The 13,325-nt window shown below is 39.9% G+C and overlaps 1 protein-coding gene across 2 annotated transcripts in view; it reads right to left on the reverse strand.

Annotated features, from left to right (window-relative positions):
- The window catches only part of nup153 (nucleoporin 153), a 59,249-nt gene that overhangs the window by 17,538 nt on the left and 28,386 nt on the right, over nucleotides 1–13,325 (reverse strand). The window contains exons 12-18 of one of the 2 annotated variants that reach the window (XM_055654576.1): nucleotides 11,563–11,700; nucleotides 9,867–9,959; nucleotides 9,586–9,664; nucleotides 9,365–9,493; nucleotides 7,443–8,063; nucleotides 4,567–4,719; nucleotides 1,088–1,915 (exon numbers count right to left, since the gene is read on the reverse strand). In XM_055654576.1, coding sequence (XP_055510551.1) covers nucleotides 1,088–1,915; nucleotides 4,567–4,719; nucleotides 7,443–8,063; nucleotides 9,365–9,493; nucleotides 9,586–9,664; nucleotides 9,867–9,959; nucleotides 11,563–11,700 — 2,041 coding nt within the window. Of the gene's footprint in view, nucleotides 1–1,087; nucleotides 1,916–4,566; nucleotides 4,747–7,442; nucleotides 8,064–9,364; nucleotides 9,494–9,585; nucleotides 9,665–9,866; nucleotides 9,960–11,562; nucleotides 11,701–13,325 lie in introns of both variants that reach the window. The other variant, XM_055654567.1, reaches the window with a different exon arrangement.

Here is a 13,325-nt window from a genome sequence, read left to right on the forward strand (position 1 = left end):
TAAAAGAATTATGTTTAGTGCAAGATAAAGTCCAGTAAATGTGGATTAAAGATAGTCCAAGGGTCTCCAATGAGGAGACACACAGCTCAATAATTAAGGGCTATCCCGTTGCAGAAGACATATTTTTGATAATAGATGAGACTGTTCCAGAATGCCCTGGCCAACACCAAGTCCCAAAAGCAGATTAGGCGGCTCTAATTAGAAATATGGGACTTTGCACATGATTTCGTCAGTATACTCGCCAGGTTCCAACTGCGATTTATTTTAAAGATTCAGAAGATTTGAGCATTGCTGGTAAGATCTACATTTATTTGCCCAATGGCTCGATTCAGAGTCGCTAACCATTTAGATGTGTGTCTGGGGTCACATTGCTCAGACTCATTAAGAACAGCAAAAGGATAGTCAAAATTCATGTATGGTTTTAATGATCATTCGGTAGATTCGATACGACAACTTTATTTATCCCAGGAGGGAAATTGGTCTGCCAACTCATAAAACACAAGAAGATACATGAAACATGAAATTAAAGAGGCGAGTGGAAAGTCCAGGATTGGGGATGTGCAAAGATTGGGGAGGGGGAAGAAGAGTCAGTCTACCCCACGACAGAAGAGGGGTTCATGATTATTGCTATTAATACTATTTTTCATTGGAATTTATTTAACTAGCCAAATTTAAATTCCAAGCTACAATGGTGCAATCTGATCTGGGATCCGTAGTTCAGGCCTCAGATTTACATGCTCAGTAGCATAAGCATCAAGCGATAACATGCAGAGTGCTCACTGACTGCAAAGTGCTTTGCTGTATTCTGAAATTTGCTATATAACTATATAACAAGTTTTTCCATTTCATTGTGGAGGAAGAAACTGCAGATGTTGGTTTTAACCAAAGATAGGCACAAAAAGCTGGAGTAATCCAGCGGGTCAGACCGCTTCTCTGGAGAAAAGGAATAGGTGACATTTTGAGTTGAGACACTGTACTTGAAACGTCACCTATTGCATTTCTCCAGAGATGCTGCCTGACCAGGTGAATTACTGCAGCTTTTGGTGTCTATCTTTTTTATTTTGTTCTTAAATTAATAATTTCTTACCTGAAGTATTTATTGTAGCGCCAAACATAGATCTCATCTCTGGTTTCTCGGCTGATTTAACCACGTTGAAAGCAAATCCAGATTTAGGTTCTGGTTTTGGTATATCAGACGACAACGCTGATTCTTTGGTTTGCTCCGGTGGTTTAAAAGGTTCTGACTGCGGCTGTGCTTCAACGCCCTTCTTACCAAATGCAAATGGCGCAGAGCTTAAAGAGTCCTGTTTTTCATCTGGTTTTCCAAACATAAAAGTTGAAGCAGCTACAGGTTCCTTGTCTGTCTTGCCGAACTTAGCCCTATTCTCGATCCCTCCGTCCTTTCTATCTGTTTCATCAAGCTCAAACTGCACTGCTGGGATCTCTTTCTTCTCCTCAGCCCCAAACTTAAAACCACCCTGTGTACTCTTGCCCTCAGGTTGAACATTTGTTCCGCTGGCATCAAATTTAAAACCACCAAATAGCACGTCGTTTTTCTTATTTTGCTGACTTGTATCCGAACCAACAAACTGGGTAGCAGTTGAAGCTGAAGCTGGGCTGCCACCAAAGGCGAAGTTGAACCCAGATGTATTTTTTGAATTATTCTCTTTATTTCCATCTGTAGTTTTCTCTGTTGAATTAACTCCAAATCTGAAGCCTCCAGTGGCCTCAAACTTAAGTCCTCCAAAGGCACTAGTTGATGTATTAGAATCAGACGCACCAAATTTAAAACCACCCTGATTTCCAAACTTAAATTCCGGAGCACCATTGGTGCTTTGCGAAGAGTCTGTTGTTGACGACTGGATGCCAAATACGAATGACGAAGTAACTGCTGGTACCGCAGAAGAATCGGACTCTGCACAAGAAAGAAATAATGTAAACCACTAAAATGTCCAACTAAATCATCAGTCAAGAATGAATACAGATCATTCAATACAGATCTTTCAAGTTCAGGCAATATCAAGCAATACCCTGGAAGTGTCACAGACGTTCTCTAAAGGGGTTAAAAAAAATGTGGAATGTGTACCTCCAATATGGGCAGGTAATGAATTAATTAAGTTAGCTACAACTGATCAGCAAATTGCACTATCGGGTACAATAGTAGATAAAAAATACAAGAACTACAGTAATTCTACATTCCTGCTCTGAGTAAAAATACAAACGAAAAAATGTCCTAAAGATCTATCTATTATTATATAAGTCTGTGGCTGCCGCCTGCCGTCCGTCCGTCCGGCTGCCGGCTGCCTTTCTTCCTTTTGATTCGCTGCTCCTTCCTATCAGCTTCCAACACACTTCAAAACAAAGTTGCAAGACAGGAACACTCTGAACTTTTCACCTCAATGGGATATCACAGCAAGTGCTTCAACAGGAGGGGGAGGGCCAATTGGTATTGCAATTGGAACTGCTGCAGCAGGCAGAGGAGGTGAAATTGGATTTTTTTTTTAATCCACTGCTGAGGGAGGCAGGGGAGTGCTGGAATCTTACATTTGGGAACGGGTTCAGTTCCGTTGGAGGAGACGGGTGCATGGTGGAATATTGGGTTGGGGGATCACACCATTGGGGGAGCAGACCCAACGGGTCTGCACTTGGTCTAGTAGCTAATAAAAATTGTCAAAGATGGAGTTATATCAAAAGAGGAGTCATATATTTACACAGATGTCAAATTGGAGGATTGGGATCAATTTAATGTTTCGCAACAAATGAAGAAATTGATTTAAGGGAACAGAAATAAGTGTATTAAAGTAAATGTGCAAGGAAAATAGGAGAATATAAAAGAGTCTACAAATATATCACCATAAAATAATTAGTGAAGAGTTGAAGATTACAATCGGAAGTGGGGACATTCATAATAGGAAGCAGGGAAATAATTTATTTTAACAATTAACTTAATTCTGACTTCCAATAGGTGAAAACCAAAATATGGAGATTGGTAGATGTTTATTGGCAATCTCCTTCAGGATCAGCAGTAAATACCTATACACTGGAACAGATTGAAATATTTAAGCCTTTGGAACATATAGTTGCAACACTTAAAAATCATTAAAGCAATATGTTTCAGGCTAGTATACATCAAGGAAGGAAGGCAGACCAGGGTCATTAACCTTAAATACTGAATGTCTTTTAGAACTTGCTTACTTTATTAACTGTTAAAAGAGATCTTAACTGCTCAGCTGGGCAAAAAAAAAATATATATATTACAAAGCAACTTGAATAACAATATTAATTTGCATGAATCTACATTAGCCGTCAATGTTAGAAATAATCACACCTAATTTCCAGCTGTGCCTTTGGCTACCCCGCCTGCATCTGAGTCAGCAGGTTGTGGGGGCAGGTCTGGCACAAGACTGGAGAATGATAATTAGACAAATGTCTCATTGAGGTACTGGGAACATCCTGATCTCTTGGGTGAATACCATATATTTGAAGACATTTTTTTAAATGACTGAAATCACCATTGGTTTCCAAGCCACTGCTTCACTCACAACCAAATCTGATAATCTGGACGTTATTCTGATGACTCCATGGGAGTTTGCAATTTAGCATTGACAGTCGGATTTCCATCATTCCAATAGTTATGCTTTAAAATTACTCCAACATTTGTTAATTGCTTTGGAATGTCATAATCTCAAACATTTTATTCCCTACATTTTAATTTGGGAAATGAATTGTATGGTCCTTAATACAATTACAAAAATACAGTAGAATTCCTAAATACCAAATATTACAAAACATATATATACAGGTAGTTCTGCCAAAATGTGATTGTTGCATTCTTTAGAAACCTCATGGTATCGAAAAAAACAATTGCGTCAATGTCAACGGTTCAGGGCTAGAGAGTTTCAGATATATACCAGTTACTCTTCCCCACAGGATTTTCAAGACTAAATGTTTTTTAATAGCTCCCACTTTATTGTTGTTAATGCAAGCTAAAAATATTAAATAAAGACACAAAGTGCTGGAGTAACTCAGCGGATCAGGCAACAACTATGGAATACATTGATACGTGACATTTCGGGTCAGGACACTTCTTTAGCTTGACCCAAAAACACCACCTATTCATGTTCTCCAGACACTGCCAGCCTGACCTGCCGAGTAACTCCAGCACTTTTGTCTTTTATTTTTGTAAGCTGGTATCTGCAGTTCCTTATTTCTACTACAGATGCTCCCCAATTTACGATGCTTCAACTTGCGATATTTCGACTTTACGATCGACAAAATTTCGGCAACGGCAGAGCCGCAGCTCACTTCCAGTCACGTGATCACAATGTATTAAATGAGTTTTCAACTTGCAATATTTTCGGTTTATGATGGGTTGATCGGAACGTAACCCCATCGTAGGTTGAGGAGCAGCTGTACTAAAGAGTGTATGTTGCTTTGAGTATCATTGCACGTTTTAATAGAAGCAACATCCAATTAACATTATGTAAACATACAGCAGAACTACCCGTACATCCAAAATAGACAATATTCTCTGTTCAAGATTGCAATCAATAATACTGTAAATACCTTTAGGTCCAGTCTTGCTGCCTGGTTTCTCTGTTTGACAAGCTACACATTTATTTACATTTGATGCGTTCGAAACAAAGCAAACTTCACAATCCCAGATCCCTGGTTGTTTCTTAAATTTGTCACCAAATCCTACAACTTCTCCTGCTGGAGCTGAAACAGGAACATTGGAAACAATACCTAAAAGCAAAATTCATACAATAAGGCAAAATAATTCACTAGTATCTTACTATTATCTTCCCTAGTATCTTGCGGAGCATAATTTGGGGAAGGTAGAGGAAGTGAGGGAAACATAGTTTATGATTTACGAATTATGCACAGTTGACAATAAGCGAGTTCGGTATTACAACTTCGCATGCCCAGGTCAAAGGTCACTATGCATAAACAGACCTGGAAAGCAGTGATGCTGTGGATCTTCACGTTTTCTGTTGTTTCCAGCTTTGATTCTTCTAGGTAAGAAAATATTGCTTTCAAACTATGAAATAGTTGTATTTATTGTTTCTTTGTTAAAAACTAAGATTATTTTGTCGTTTTGATTGCTTTATTATGTGCTGGTGAGTGAGCAAGATCGTACTTGTCTGTGGTCAGGCCCGGGTCTGTTGAGATGCTGTTGGGCCGTCCCCGTCCAGGGGCGGCCGGAGGTGTTGGGTTGGGCCGGGCCGGGCTTGCAGCCGGCGCGGGGGGAGGGAGGCGGAGTTGCTACAGCGCATTGTATGTATCCCCATTGATGGCTGGTGCTCGGCTTTTCTGACGCCGGGGGGGTCTGGCAGTCCCCGGCTGGCTGTGAGCTTGAGGCTGCTGGTGTCTTTGGTCACAGCCAGCGCGGAGAAGAAGCAGCAACTCAAGCCCAACCCAGCTCGCCGACAGGCCGGGGACTGCCAGCCAACTCCCCCGACGATGGCGAAAGCCGAGCACCAGCCATTAACGGGGATACACACAAAGCACTGCAGTTACTCAGTTCCTCACTTCCCCCCACGCCGGCTGCAAGCCCGGCCCGGCCCAACAACTCCAGCCACCCCCGGACAGGGACTAGACACCCTGGAGGGGACGGGGATGGCCCAACATCATCTCAACAGACCCGAGCCCAACATCACCCACGGACAAGCACGATCTCGCTCACTCACCAACGCATAATAAAGCAATCAAAACGACAAAATAATCTTAGCTTTTAACAAAGGAACAATAAATACAACTATTTCATAGTTTGAAAGCAATATTTTCTTTCCTAGAAGAATCAAAATGAGAAAAAACAGAAGAAAAGAAGAAATGAAGATCCACTTTCACTGCTTTCCAGGGCTGTTTATGCATAGTGACCTTTGACCTGGGCATGCACAGTCGGAATACCAAACTCGTTTATTAATGATTCTGAACTGCATTTAGAAGTTATCTAGAAATAAAAAGTCAATGGCCGTGTAATGATCAGATTATCATAATCATGTCAAATGGTGTATGAATATATTGTGTATTAAAAACTAATGTTGAACATTAAAACGACCTATCATTTCAGAAAGGCATTCCATCAGAATGAATCAGTAATAAATAAAAATAAAGCGAATAAAACAAAAATGAGCTTGCGCAAGTTTGTGTGAAAAGGAAGAGATTAGTGAGAGCAAAAAAGGAATTAGGCGGAGCAAGGAAATAACAGATATTATGTAATTTTTGTGTTTGCCTCCCCAGAGAAAGACAACAAAATTGCAGGGAAATCAAGGGACATTAATTTCTTAGATTGGTGAATATAAATTTCTAGATTGGTGAATATAAATTTAAAGGAGAAATGTACTTCAACGGACAAGTGGCTTGAGCAATACTAGCATGAATATCTAATTAGGATTGACCAGTGTTAGGAAGGATATGTCATTAAGGAGTGGGAGGGGGTGGGGGGGGGGGAGAGAGAGGAAGAGATCAAATGATTAAGCATAGCAGTTTTAAGTAATTTCAAACTGTTACTAAAAGGCAAAAGAGTATTTTACACATCTATTTGAATTGTTTAAGTTTCATTTTTGATAATCTGTTGCTGTATAATAGAATTTTCAGAAAACATTGAGGAAGCTGTTACGCAAGAGAAGATTACGGTTCATGACTTTGTGGGTAAGAAGAAACAAAAAACAAGATTCTTGAAATAGGTAGCACAACAAGCAGCATGAGAATGAAAGAGGAAGTTGCAAATATTGGATATTTCCAGTTAGTACCAATAGCAATGGTGTTATTCAGTATACCTTATTATGTTCTCTCCAGCCTTCCCATTTGAAAATTAAAACTTGCCCATTTTCCAACTTCTCCTGGTTCTGACGAAAGGTGATTGATGATCAGAAATCTCAAATACTGTTTTAGACTTCCAGCTCTGGCAGTTTTTTGCTATGGATAATATGCTGTGTCGGTAAGGAACTGATAAGGGAACTGAACCAGTCATTTTCAGGATGGTATGGGTATAATATTGTGGGGATCAGCACTTTGGGCTGAAATATTTATAATTCAAATTTATGACCAGGATGTAATCAGTGGCAGTTTGTGATCACGCAAGAAGGTGGGAAGCAGAATAAAAGTTGTGGGTACGTGAAATTAGCCACTTTGGATCCAAAGAGGAATGATAAAGCAAACTATTTTTCTCAGCAAAGTTGAGATACTATTAAATATTGCTTTTAAAATGAATGTATTCTGCTTTTGTAAACATTTTGCGCATTCACATGCAAATCCAGAGCAACTAGGAAGGCAAATGATTTCCTAACCTTTAAATGGAATTAAGTTGGTGTAAGGGAGAAAGTATACTGCAATTCTTTACATGGATTCATACACTTTAACCATAAATACAATATACAGTTTCATCTCCGTTAGCAAACAAACTAAATTGCTAATAATATAAACAATAAAACACATACCTGGTTTAGCAGACTGACAAGCCACACACTTAACGACCTCAGGCTTGTTTTGCACACAGCAAACGTCACAGTCCCAAACTCCTTCAGGTTTCTTAAACTGATCCGCTAGTCCCAAAGTGGTACTGCTGGAAGTGTTGAACTCCATTCTTTTTGTTCTTTCAGTTACTGTTGGCAAACTCAGTGCAGGTTTTACTCCAGTGTCAGGTTTTGTCGTTTGACAGGCTGCACATTTGACAGCTTCCGAATTGTTTTGAACTAAGCAGGCATCACAGGACCAGGAACCCACCGGAGGCTTGAACTTTTCCCCAAAACCCAATGGAGTCTCTATAGAAGAAGCTTTGCTGCTGTTGGCCGACTCAACGTTAGTCTGTGTGCGATGCACAGATTTAGCAGTCTGACAAGCCGCGCATTGACTTTCCGTACTTTTGTTTTGCAAGAAACAGGAACCACATTGCCACGAACCTTCCGCTGGTTTGAACTTATCTCCAAATCCAAATGTGCCGGAGCTCTCATTGGAGGCACTGTACTTTCCAGTAGCCGATGGCAAAGGTTTCACAGTAACTGGCTTACTGGTCAACGAGTTGACCGTACATCGAGTAGAAGGTGGAGGCAAAGTGAACTCTTTGGAAATGATTGAAACAAAAATGTTATTCATGATTTTGCCTACATGGGCAGGATAAACAGCACTCCAACATTTTTGTCCCAATATCTACTTGTCCAAACATAATTTTACTTAGAAAATAAAGGCACAATTTTCCAAATGTAGTTCTGCTCACACACTCACACACAATCAGCCATAAAGCTCCAAGTCCCGCACCCCCCCCCCCCCCCCCCCCCCCCCCCGCCGCAGTAAAAGGGGTCAAGATATTCAATTAAACACAAGTGTAAAAACTAACAGAACCAATATTGAGAGTATTGTTGCTTGATTATAAAATAATATGCATGTCACTGGAATCAGCTTTATCCCTTTTACATTCACACCACATACATTATGTAAATGCAGATCACGATGGTAGCTGAGCATCTCATTTGGACGTTAATACCAAAAAAGACAAGTCACCTCACAAGCACCATATTTGGAACAAATAACTGCATCCAAAACAAACAGAAAACACTGGGGGAACTCAGTAGGTCAAGGGATAACAGCACAAAGATAGTTTTCTTCATCTTCACCTTCCGCCCCATCAGTCTTGACATTCAATAGATTGTTCTTCATAATTTCCGCAACCTTGAATGGGATCCTACCATCAGACCTCTTCCCCTCCCCTCAATATTCCAAAGGATGTAATTTTTTTGTGACTACTCTTCCATCTCCAGTCAGTTCCTCTCAATGCATTTTCCCATGCAACAGCATGTGATGTAATACCTGCCCTTTTCCTTCCCTTCCCACCATCCAGGGACCTAAACAATCCTGACAGTGGAAGCCGCAGTTGACTTACACTTCTTTTCATTTTATATTTTGCCTCTGCACAGGAAAAAGGAAATGCAGATCGACAAATCACTTTGCAGAACATTTCATTCGGTCCTCAAGGGCTGCCCTGAGTTATGTTAATTCTCCATCTTGTTCTGACCTCAGTCTTCAGGCTCCTACACTTGTCCAATGATGCCCAATTGTTTCCTTGACAAGTTTGTTCTGCACTCTATTACACATGCCGCTGTTTGCTCCATCGCACTCCAAATTAAATCACATTGTATTCACACTTTCAGTTCTCATGAAGGGTCTTTAACTCAAAATGTAAACTTTCTCATCCCAACGACATTACTTGGTTTGGTGAGTGCATTCAGCATTTTCTGTTCTTGTTTTGCAGCACTGTAGTTGTGTTATTAAAGCTCATATTTATTTAAGGCGTAGCAACCCTGGATATTGATCAAGGACATCCAAAACTGGACCATTTTAATCAAAAAATGTTTTGAGTACATACCAGGACCTTTTAAGATGTCCAGGACACTGCCTTGCTTCAGAGTTTTAGCAGGTTTAAATGGCCCATCACATTGTTCATCTTTTCCCTTCTTTGAAGTTGGAGGGACTGAAGGCGATGAGGTGCATTTTACTGAAGGATTGTATGAAAGATTGTAATCACATGATAGTGTCAGGCTTTACAGTAACATTTGATAAATGCATACAGAGTAAAATTGCATCTACCTGCATTAATGGAAGGTCTAGCAGATACAAAAATGAATGGAACTGATTTGTCAATCGGCTCACTGAAGGTAAATCCGGTCTTTGATGGTGGCCAAGGAGGTGGAAAGAGAATGGGACAGACGTGTTAACCTTTACAAGTGCAGACAACACGAGGAGCTACCCCCGCTGCCATTTTACATTAGTAATAATTTATCCAAATTGCAGAAATAAATTTTGTTTTGAACAAATGGAATTCTCAATGATCGAAATCATAAAGATTACAGCTCAGCAGAATTACTTACAGACACTGAAACAGGTTGCAGATTTGTTTCTGTAGCTTTTATATTCGGTGTAGAAAAGGCAAAGGCAACACTGTTTGGACTGGATACCACAGCCTATATACGAGGAAAAAATATATTCAAATACACATATACAAACAAATACAAACAATGAGTTTCAGAGCTGGTCTTATCCACCGCTATCTTAATGCTTATATTGGACAGTTGATCAATTCCAGATTTGGCAACTGATCAATTCCAGATATCCAGTAATTTTGATCACACAGAGGGTAGAAACCCTTCAAATCTACCCTATCAGAATGTGGAATATCACGCACTCAGAGGACCTTCTTTTGAAGCCGACTTGATTTTATAGCTGTCCCAGAAATCTGTAGGCGAATATAAATCTCTGCCTTTTCAACTGTCTTTTTTAAACATGAAAATAAATTAAATCTCAGTCAACTGTGGCCAAATACAGCCTAACCAAAGTCTTCTAAAGCTGCATCATAATTCTTATATTCAATGCCCCGGCCAATGAAGGCAAGCATACCATACGCCTTTTTTTTTTATCAATCTATCTACTTGCCACTTTCAAGTTATGGACCTGAACCTCCAGATCCCACTGCACATTAATGTTGTTGCCATTAATAGTATATTTTCCTCTTACATTTAACCTCACAAATTGCAACACCTCAAACTTTAAACTCCATTTGCTATTTTTGTGGCTGATCTACCTTGACAGTCTTCTTCACAGTCCGTGACCACAGACGTTGGAAAAACAAAATATACTGTGGCCAACAGTTTGCTTCCATTTCCACCTAGTTTCATCACAAAATACTATCAGTTTTGATAAATGCCCCGTTCTCCTTTGGCCAAAAATTTAGTCTCTCCTTTTCGAAATAGTGCGTGAAATAGTAGATGCAGATAGGCAGAAAAATCAGAAAAACAATCCATTTGCTCAATTCATCAATTTTTTAAAAGTTATTCAATGCTGCCACCCAAAACTCTTGTAACCCACTATTGTTCTTCTGCTCGGCAACATTTTATCCAATATGATCCTTCATAGGCCACCCCCCTCTCCCCCCACCCACAAATGTAGATTCAGAGAATTTAGAAATATTATTTTAAATATTTTCCACTATTAGCATACCTCGATCTAATGTCCATTTCTATCATACCAATTCATCTTGTACGCAATAGACTTTAAGTTCAAAACTCTTAATTTTCAAATAAACTGGCGTTCCTTAAACTGCAAACAATATTCTACATGAACATTGCTTCTGGAGGGCTCCTTCCTACTACTTTACTAATTAAATCAATGCCATTATACAAGATAGAATCTCTTCTGCAAAAATTGATAGGTTTGATGTTTAAGAAGGAACTGGAAAATCGAAGATAGACAAAAATTCTAGAGAAACTCAGCGGATGATGCCGCATCTATGGAGCGAAGGAAGTAGGCAACGTTTTGGATCGAAACCCTTCTTCAGATATATTTGATGCTCTTTGATACAGGAGTAATAAGGTAAGCAAGGTATTTCAAAATTGTAATCACAAATTTATAACATTACTAACATGAGAAATTCTCAAAGAAATTGCATCAAAATATTGCAGAAGAAATCCATGATATAAATTACTATAGATTGGATATGATCTACAATCACCGCGAGACATTTTGTGGAAAAGCTGGCAACAAAGAGAGCAACAAGCAAGAGTGTTCTACCTTGCTAGAAAGAGTTTTTGTTACTGCTGGTGTTATAGGTGAGGGTGCAGCAGACGGGGAGCCAAAGTTGAAAGTAGGCAATGCCGTAGTTTTAATTGGCAAAGATACTTCGGGAAGTACAAGGACTGGGACCTGGACCTGCAGAGGGCACAATATTGCATTCATTATTTTAACACACTGTCATTTGACAATCTCCAGACATATTGCATAACTCTTGTAAATAGCAAGTTAATATACGTTAAATGCCATTTGTAAGTTATGCATGCAGAATCATAGAGTGATACAGTGCGGAAACAGGCCCTTCGGCTCAACTTGCCCACCCCGGCCAACAATGTCCCAGCTACACTTGTCGCACTTGTCTGCGCTTGGTCCATATCCCTCCAAAACTGTCCTATCCATGTACCTGTCTAACTGCTTCTTAAACGATGGAATAGTCCCAGCCTCAACTACCTCCTCTGGCAGCTTGTTCCATGCACCCACCACCCTTTGTGTGAAAAAGCCACCTTTCGGATTCCTATTAAATCTTTTCCCCTTCACTGGGCAAGAGACTCTGCATCCACCCGATCTATTGCTCTCATGAAACAAGAAATAGGATCTCAAAGCTCACAATTTAACCCCAATGTTCAAAACCACTTAAATCATTGTGGTGATGTGTTAACTTGAAGAACTTGAGCAAAATTTTGATTTTGATCGAATTTCCTGTGATACTGCTCAACAGCTCAAATTCCATTAGATGGATTCAGCTACAGCCATTGTTTTGTCTAGTTTTTTTTCCGCAGCAACTCCAGTTCATTATCCTGGACTATTAAAATTATGGCCTTGGCAATTTTTTTGTTTGCTTTACTCCTCATGAACACTCGCAGCCAATGATTGATTCTCATTTCATCCTTCCTTCTCCCTGGGCCAGCCAAGGGCGCCAAGAACTGTTTGAAAGGAATCATCCTTTGCCAAAATATAAGTTGCAAAGAACAATTTAATTGCTTGGGATATACAACATGGGAAGAATTTGGGGACTAACAATGACAATTCTCCAGCACTTAAAAGCACAAATATATAAGAGTTTAGAATCTATGAGTTTAGACCAATTATATCAATCATTGTCATTTTAAATTAAGGTTAATGTTAGTTTATTAATCACTGGTCCTTCTTCAATCTTCATCACTTGTCAATATGTGAAAATGAATATCAAAATTGGGAATGTGAAACCCCAAGTACTCTCTCACACTGATTTTATCCGGAACAGCAGCCATATCAACTACCTACTGCTGCCTGATTCTAATATTAGAACCAAAGTGCTGGAGTAATTCCGCCGTTTGAGGAAGGGTCCTGATATCACCTATCCGTGTCCTCCAGAGATCCTGACCTATTGAGTTACTCATGCACTTTGCGTCCTTTCGGTGGGCGAGGAAGAGCTTGATGGTGCACATAGGGAGTGATGTCGGAAGCCGGAGATCTAAACAGGCGCGGCAGTGCAAGTCGGGGATGGTTCCTGCTCGGTCCGCTAGATCCGACATATGTTACAAGAGGTTCGTTAAATCGCAGGTTTAGTATGTTGTCTTTGCAAAACAGTTAGGAGGGAAGATTGAGAGCATAGTGAATTCGTTCACGACAGAGAGACACGACCGGAAAGAGCACTTGCCACACAATCTGTGGCCACTCAGGGAATTTCAATGCTGAATTTTGTCCGGATTATAGGGCTGGGCGGACTATCAGTTACTAGGAAATTGGTGTTCAACCTGTACTTGCAGAGATATTTAATGCTG

The sequence above is a fragment of the Leucoraja erinacea genome, chromosome 2 (assembly GCF_028641065.1).
Source record: "Leucoraja erinacea ecotype New England chromosome 2, Leri_hhj_1, whole genome shotgun sequence".
NCBI lineage: Eukaryota > Metazoa > Chordata > Chondrichthyes > Rajiformes > Rajidae > Leucoraja > Leucoraja erinaceus.